Genomic DNA, 8,826 nt, shown 5'->3' with positions numbered 1-8,826 from the left:
ATAGTAACTTAATACACACACCCAAGAGTGGTATTCAAATTATTAAACAACCTGCACAGTTTTTCCTGAATGTCACTGGGCACCAACCCAACAAAACAAACTCTGGCCACAGGGCTGGGGTAGGGTCCTCGAGGCCCCCTGCTGGGCCAGACATTAACTCTGTAGTTGTGGAATTGCAGGGAAGTCCAAGGGTCCTCCCCAGGGAGGTGGCAGGGTTGCCAGAGGCGTCTCAGGGACTTGGGTCAGTAGCTATTTTCCAACCAATACAGAGGGATACACTATTTTAACAGCCAGTGAAGACTTACTGGGTGGACCTGTTGAGTAGCAGCTCTGCACACAGCCCCTTGTGACCCGGCCCCTCGCCAAGTGCCCCCCTCTCACCACTGCTCCAAACGCCCCCCCACTTCGGGCCTCCCTAGCCAGGAATGCTCTTCTCTGTGGTGTCCTTTCTCACTCAAGTGTCATCCGAGGGCAGCCTTCCCTGGTCCCCGAGCATCTCCTTGTTCTCCCACAGGGATCATAGAAGGTTCGGGGCATAATCACTGGTGGTTTCTTCTTCCCTCTCCCTTCGCCCCCAGTTGCAGGGTCTTTGCCTTATTTGTTGCTGTCTCCACCATCCTAGTAAGAGAACCAGCACACAGTGGAGGATGGATAGAAATCTGTGCCATTGAGCAAACGTGAACCTTGGGTTGGGCAGGGGGAAGCTGTAGTCCATGACTGGGGACAGAGCTACGCAGCAGCACTGACTCAGTGGCACATTGCGTACAGCAAACGGCGACACACAGCACACAGAATGGTCTCCACACTGTGTTATTGTACACCCTTCCTGGTAAGCTTTGAGCATTAACTACATACACACACACACACACACACACACACACATATTTACAAATTTTATTCATGCCTACTAAACTATATGTGCATTAAAAAAAAGTAACATTTTGAACAATAGGAAACACACATTAATGCAGTTTACAGGGTAAAATAATGATATACATAGAAGTTCTAAACTTTTCCTTTCACATCTCAATGGGCCAGCTTGTGTATCCCACACTGGAGACCACTACTAAGGTACTGTGTGCCTCTCCCACAGCTACTGACCCAAGTCCCTCAGATGCCCCGGGCAACCCTGGCAACTCCATGGTGGGGTGGAAACCCTTGGACTTCCCTGCAGTTCAGAAACTAGAGAGTAAATGTCTGGCCCAGCAGGGCCCAGCAGGGGGCCTTGAGGACCCTACCCCAGCCCTGTGGCTGGAGTTTGTTTTGTTAGGTTGGTGCTCAGTGATATTCAGGAAAAACTGTGTAGGTTGTTTAACCATTTGAATACCACTCTTGGCTGTGTGTATCAAGGTGAAGTACGCAAAGGTCCGCATAGCAACCTTATCCTGGAGGCCCAACCTACACAAAATTCTAGGTTTCCACCAAAGCTCAGGTCAGATGCCAGAAGCAGATTATTAGTAAACCTGGAAGCAACCTAGACACCGTATATTCTAACCTCTATTTAAAAAAAGAGAAAGGAAAAACCCCCTACAGCATCCTCTGTCGATGGCAAACAAAGAAGATCTAGAAGATCAAGGGACAGTGGTACTCAAATGGCATATTTTTTTTCCCCAGGGAATGTTTAGCAACGACAAGAGACATTTTTAGTTGTCTCAAGTGGAGGTGTGTTACTGTCACCTAGCAGGTAGAGGCCAGGGATGCTGCCAACCCTCTTATAAGGTGCAGGACAGTCCCCCACAGCAAAGAATTATCTGGACCCCCCCCCCCCAAAATTGAGAGTGTGCGGTTAGAAAACTTTGGTTTAGAAGAAGGTCTAGAAGATCTGACTTGGTCCTGCCCAATTCTGCTATTTATGAGCTATGTGACCTTGAGCAAATCGCTTAACTTCTACAAGCCTATTGTCACCTCTGCAAAGGATACGGATTCAGTCAACAGATATTCCTCAAGAAATGGGGTTATGGCTGTGAACAATATCCAATCTAAGCCCAGAAAATAGTGAGAATAAGGAAATGAGTGTAAAAACTCCTCAATAATTTTTAATGCACTCAGCAGACCCAAGGCAGAAGCTCTGATGTGATCACACAACGTAATATACAGGTGACAGTGTTCGCTCAGTTCAATAGCACTAAGTTTCTAGTTATTGTCTTTCACCTATTCCAAGATATACAGGGATTTCTTTTTCATATTTTAACATCTTTGAATTAAAATGACTGGGCCTTACAGTTGCCATCAGCCAGGTGGAAGTCATACCATAGTTGTCACTAACTATATGCTTGCAAACTTGGTCGGTATTCCTGGGGGACTAAAGCTCTTTAGCGAGGGCTTCCCTGGTGGCGCAGTGGTTGAGAGTCCGCCTGCCGATGCCGGGGACACGAGTTCGTGCCCCGGTCCGGGGAGATCCCGCGTGCCGCGGAGCGGCTGGGCCCGTGAGCCATGGCCACTGAGCCTGCGCGTCCGGAGCCTGTGCTCCGCAACGGGAGAGGCCACAACAGTGAGAGGCCCACGTACCGCAAAAAAAAAAAAAAAAAAAAAAAAGGCTCTTTAGCAATTCAGTCAGGGAACCATTGAAAGATGGCTTAAGGAAGCAATGTGGGTCCCCATGTTGTCTGAAAGCTTTCCGCGGGCACCTCATGGCAGGACAAGAATGCACCAGAACTGATCTAGACGCTTGCAGATTGTTTAAACTTCCAGTTCTGGTTACACCCTTTGGAGATACACAGGCAAACCAAATTCTGCTCAGCTAAGTCAGCGGTTCTCAACCCAGGCGGCACATTTTTTAAAAAGTAGCAAGTGTTTTTAAAATGCTGATTCCTGGGCTCCAATCCAAATCAATTAAATAAGAATCTCCAGAGGTAGGCCCAAGCATCTGTATTTTTTAAAGCCCCGCCCCAGAAATTCTGATTTAATGCCCACTCAGAAAAGCCTTTCCTGACCGCCCCCAAGGAACCGTCGCTTCCTTCTCCTCTCCTGACGCAGTGAATCCCAGCTCTGGCAGTACATCAGAGGCAGCCGAAGACCACTGAAAATGCTCCTTGCCCTGGCTGCACCCCAGACCCTTCACTCAGAATTTCTGGGCTAGTGCCAGGCATCAGTAATTGCTAAAGTTCTCCAGCTGAACCCAGTGAACAGCCAAGGGCAGGAACCGCCGCCCTAACTCCTACTGCACGTGAAGGGCAAATGCCTGTCTCCTCGAAGAGGCTCAAGCCACCTTGGCTTGAAGCCGCATCTATTTGCAACGCATTTACATAACCCGTGACTTACTTTCCGCCTCTGGGTATACAGTCGTCACTCGTCACTCGGTATCCCTGGGGATTGGTTCCAGGGCCCCTGAGGATACCAAAATCCTAGGATGCTCAAATTCCTTAATGTGGCTTCCGAATCTGCGGGTTCCATAGCCGCGGATTCAACCAACCGCAGATCATAAACATAATACTACGCATTCAGCGGTTGGTTGAAGCCACGGATGCGAAACCGCAGATACGGAGGGCCGACGGTATTTAAAAGCAAACCAGCCTTAGCCCTCACCTTTCCTTCCTGGGCTGGGCGTCTCTTCATCCCATTACAACACCTTACACATCATAGGTGCTCCGCACTCGACAAAGAATGAGTAGACGGACAAACACATGGAAGGATACATATGTATTTTGTCTGATGATGTGAATGCCACAGCTAATGTACTGGTTTCAAAGATAAAGTAGAAATAAGGAGATTCCGCAATATGAAAATCATTACAAAATAATGGAGGTCAAATAGAGGTCTTCAGTCCACCCTCGCAAGCTAGAAGGAGACACAAAAATACAAGGGGGAAAATGTTCAACTCTAGAGTAAGGCCACAGTCCACAGCTACCCATTTTTGATTTCTTAGTACATTGTACAGAGTCGGGGGAAAGAGAATTCAGCAAAGTTCCGACAGCTTCATTACACAGACATAGCTTTAAAAAGTAACGAGTTTTTTACAGTCCTTATAGAAGCTGCTGCTGTAGGGTCTAAATAAAGGAAGCTGAGTCTTCAGAATTTGGTCATCAACAAAGGAATACCATCTGTCACTTTCAAAGACCATTTCTGCGCTGTGGCCCAAGGCAAGGTTTTTTGTTTGCTTGTTTTTTCCTGTGTCCTAGACCTCCACCGTTAATTCAATAACCCGAATACAGCCTTTGTTTTAATACAAAGTTCAGAGAGTTCTGTGCCTTCCTTAAGAATAGCTTGAGGCATGACCGAGATAGATTTCTTGTAAAGCTACATCGGACGAGTGCACGCATGCGCGCCAGGTGAGTTCCTGGTCCCCGGCTCCGCCACGTGCTCCAGGACTCGGGTGTCCTCCGCCGGCGGTTTAGGCAGGTCCAACATGGTGGACGAGTCCTTCCTGGGATTCCCAGTCACCAACATCCAATGGTTCTTTGGCTTTTCAACTCTGTGTGAATCCAGATATGTGTGTGCAGCGACCTCTGCTTCCTTTCCAAAATAGGTACTGGGGCAAGAAAGAATTAACACTGGTTGGAAATGGAATTACAACCTTCAGTAAGCTGTTAAGTTCATCTCAAAGCACGTAATCCAACGGACTGCTATATAAAGCTCTTGGGGGGGGGGGGGGCGGGTCTCTAAAACACTATGTGTTTGCCAACAAGACTCAGCCTACTTGGGCAAGGACCAGGTATATAGGATCCCATTATAGCTAAAGTCCTCTGTGGGGAAGGACCTGTATAATAGAAGGGGCTCTAATAGGAGTTTTCACACCATCAAAGTTCTATGTGGTGATATTTCGTCATCAAAGGACATTTTCTGTGCGTGGCCATCCTCTTTAAATTGAAACTTCTTTGCCTATATTCACAGCCCCTGCCCTCTGGCATGGCATCTTCTTGTACCCTGCTATACAATACCTTAAGAAAAGATGCCGGTGGGCCACCAGTCCCCGATTCGTGTGGCAGTGATTGATAAGAATCTTTGCATTTGCCTTTAAAGATAAAGAGAGTATGTTATTTGAATTATGAATTAAGGCCTCCAGTTTCCTAAAAGCACAAATTTGGAAATATAGTATATATTCATTTATATATATATATATAGAGAGAGAGAGAGAGAGAGAGAGAGAGAGAGAATAATCTAGAAGCCAAACCATAATAGATTAATAAATACATGATTATAGATACACATATGATGAAACATTATACAATCATTTAAAGTCATATTGGAGAAGATCTTTGACAACTTGAAATATGGTCAGTGGTGTTAAGTGGAAAAAATAAGAATATTCCTGATGTCCTATTTTTTTTTAATTAAAACTAAATTAAAAAAACATATACATGGAAAAAGAAATGATAACAGTGGCTTTCTCTAGAAGATGGAACTACTGGAAATCATCATATTATTTTTTGTACTTTTCTGACTTACCATAAGCGAACACATATTGTTTATAATCAGAAAATAAAAGACATATTATTTCAAAATCCTGACTCAGGTAAGCTAAAAGCAGTGTGAGATGGGGAAGAGCAGCCCCTGACATCCGGGAACTGGCCTGGCAGCCAGGGCTCTGCCTTAGTGTTCTCCTGTGAACTATAATCAACTTCACACAGTGCCCACATCAGACGAGGCCACGCTGTGACCACGGTGGGTCAAGACAAAAAGAAGACCACTTTGTGATCATGTCTGAACACAGCAAAAACACGAGCATTGTCCAAGCCACAAAATACCAAATGTCCTCCTCTCCTAGAGAATAGGAGTGAGTACTGCTTCCTTACTCATGACAGCTTTGGTCGTGCTCCGGCCAGCCCTCTATAGATAAGATGTACTGAGACAGCCCTGCTTCCTGACAGATTCCAATCCAGGGCAAAGCCCCACTTCCTGAGACCCTCACTAAAATCTTCCAACCACAGCCCCAATTCTATAACTTGTCCTTTCTTTCTAATTATTTTATTTTATTTTTAAAACTTTTTATTTTATATTGGAGTATAGTTGATGAACAATGTTGTGTTAGTTTCAGGTGTACAACAAACGTATTCGGGTATACATATACGTGTATCTCTTCTTTTTCAAATTCTTTTCCCATTTAGGTTGTTACATAATATTGAGCAGAGTTCCCTGTGCTATACAGTAGGTCCTTGTTAGTTATCCATTTAAAAGATAGCAGAGTGTGCGTGTCAATCCCAAACTCCCTAACTATCCCTTCCTCCCACCCTTCTCCCTGGTAACCGTAAATTCGTTCTCTAAGTCTGTGAGTCTGTTTCTGTTTTGTGAATAAGTTCATTTGTATCATTTCTTTTCAGATTCCGCATATAAGCGATATCGTATTTCTTCCTCTGTCTGACTTACTTCACTCAGTATGACAGTCTCTAGGCCCATCCAGGTTGCTGCAAATGGCATTAATTCATTCTTTTCTATGGCTGAGTACTATTCCATTGTATTATATGTACCACATCTTCTTTATCCGCTCCTCTGTCCATGGACATTTAGGTTGCTTTCATGTCTTGGCTATTGTGAACAGTGCTGCTATGAACACTGGGGTGCATGTATCCTTTCGGACCATGTATACCAGCCTCTTACTGAGACGCCCCACGGTTTTCCGTGGTGCGCGTTCTCCATCACTGCAACAAGGAATGAAGCCGACTCGTTCAACCCCAGGTGCTCCTGATGGTCTCTGAGTGGAGAGTATTGACATGTGGACAGCAGCTGGACAGGTATGAAATGTCCCATTCTGCGGAGGTGTCTGAATGTGGCTCAGAGACCTGCCTCGGGCTGTGGACTGAGTTAGCAACAGAGAAATGAGCTCCTGGTGCCTGAACTCCCCAACCTCTCTAACCTAATGACAGCAACAATAGAACCACCACCGTTAAATTAACAACAATGAATGCTTGGGAGTTCTGTCTGGACCAGGCACTTTTCTAATAAGCACTGTAAATGTACTAACCGCTTCATCCTCACAAAACCTCGTAAGTTAGGCATCATCATCTAGCCCCATTTTACAGACAATGAAGCTGAGATACTGACAGCTTAAATCATGGGAATGAGAGGCAATTCCAAGGAGAGCAAAGCTTGAAAAGACCAGTGGAAGAGAGGAACTCTGTCAAGCATGCATCATTGTGGACCACGTGTATATTCTCCGTGCTGGGAGAAAGACCCTTGCAAACCTGGGTCCGCCTACAGAGCTCGGGAGAGAAGCCTACTGCGTCAGGTGGATTCAGAGTGCCTGGTAACTGGGGGGCCCTTCCTGGATGGCCAACTCTTTAAGTCCTTCCTGGCTGTAAATCCAGGAACTCTCCCAATAACCTCCAACAACTCCTTAGTCTCCGTCTGCTGGATGTCTCACAAGCAAGTAGCATGGCCTCTGGTCCTCAAAACAGCTCTGTGCCCACCAGACCTGCCTTGCCATCCAGAACTGTGCTCCTGTCCGCAGGGCCCAGGCTCCTGAGAAAACGTCCAGCAACATGCTCACCTGTGCGTCGGCCCCACCCTGTCCTTCACTTCCCCCAGATTACCCAGTCTCTTTAGAAATGAGGACTTAACAGAGGCCTGAAAGAAAGCGGTGCCATCATCCTTACAATCTCGGGCAGTGGTTCTCAGCCTGATCTCAGGGGCAGAGCCCGGGCCTCAGTATCTTTATGAAGCTCTGTAGGGGATTCTGGGCGCCACCGGAGTCGAGAGACACCAAGACGGGATGCTGCCACAGGGCAAAATGGTGCCTCCCACACTTGAGTTAGGAATGAAAAAGAGGGACTTCCTGGCGGTCCAGTGTTAAGACTCTGCTCTTCCCCTGCAGGTGGCACAGGTTCGATCCCTGGTCAGGGAGCTAAGATCCTGCATGCTGCACGGTGCAGCCAAAAAAAGGGTTTTTTTAAAATTTTTTAATAAAAACAAATAAATAAATATTTTTTTTAAAAAAAGGAAGAAATGACAAAGAGAGAGTGAAAATGTGTGAGGCATATAAGGCGTCGGAGCCCTGACAAGCCTCCACTTCACACACAGGAGTAAATCGCATCCACTTCACAGCATCCACGCACACGTCTGCCTTCCCCAGGCTGCGCTCACCAGGACGGGGAAGCCTTCATATTCCAGGCGTAGCTGGGGGTCAGGGAAGGCCGCCTGCCAGCAGTTCAGGTAGGAGTCCTCATCCGTCAGGTACACCTCCTGGAGCCAAGACCTCTTAGACGACTTCATGAGGGTCCTGTGGTCACTTGATAAATATAACTGAAAACGACAGCAAGCAGATGGACTACCTCACAACTACCCGAGAGGCTGGACGGCCAGCGTGTTCAAAAGCAGTTTTCAAAAGCCCTGTTCTTACGGATTGTACAAGAACATTCAACTTTCCTCTCCCTCAGAAAGGCCATCGCAGAGGCTGAGACCACCCGCCCTCACATCACCGGCAACTGCTTTCCCTTCCTTGGAATACCAAACCCAGCCTCCCTCTCCATCTCGTGCACTCCTCCTCTTTTTTTTTTTTTAACATCTTTATTGGAGTATAATTGCTTTACAATGGTGTGTTAGTTTCTGCTTTATAACAAAGTGAATCAGCTATACGTATACATATATCCCCATATCTCCGCCCTCTTGCATCTCCCCCCCTCCCACCCTCCCTATCCCACCCCTCTAGGTGGTCACAAAACACTGAGCTGATCTCCCTGTGCTATGCGGCTGCTTCCCACTAGCTATCTATTTTACGTTTGGTGGTGTATATGTCCATGCCACTCTCTCACTTCGTCCCAGCTTCCCCTTCCCCCTCCCCATGTCCTCAAGTCCATTCTCTATGTCTTTGTCTTTATTCCTGTCCTGCCCCTACATTCTTCAGAACCTTTTTTTTTTTTTTTTAGATTCCATATATATGTGTTAGCATACGGT

General features: G+C 46.4%; 1 protein-coding gene across 1 annotated transcript in view; it reads right to left on the bottom strand.

Annotated features, from left to right (window-relative positions):
- Positions 1-3,656: 3,656 nt before the first annotated feature.
- CFAP161 (cilia and flagella associated protein 161) overlaps positions 3,657-8,826 on the bottom strand; it is a 12,523-nt gene continuing 7,353 nt past the window's right edge. The window contains exons 5-7 of the mRNA XM_027089251.1: positions 8,017-8,175; positions 4,878-4,951; positions 3,657-4,468 (exon numbers count right to left, since the gene is read on the bottom strand). Of these exons, the coding sequence (XP_026945052.1) occupies positions 4,237-4,468; positions 4,878-4,951; positions 8,017-8,175 (465 nt within the window). The 3' untranslated portion in view covers positions 3,657-4,236. The remainder of the gene's footprint in view (positions 4,469-4,877; positions 4,952-8,016; positions 8,176-8,826) is intronic.

The sequence above is a fragment of the Aethalodelphis obliquidens genome, unplaced genomic scaffold (genome assembly GCF_003676395.1).
Source record: "Aethalodelphis obliquidens isolate GAN/ISIS:26980383/991018 unplaced genomic scaffold, ASM367639v1 scaffold65, whole genome shotgun sequence".
Lineage (NCBI taxonomy): Eukaryota > Metazoa > Chordata > Mammalia > Artiodactyla > Delphinidae > Aethalodelphis > Aethalodelphis obliquidens.
Note: the sequence above shows the minus strand (reverse complement) of the source record. Positions and strands in the feature narration are given on the sequence as shown.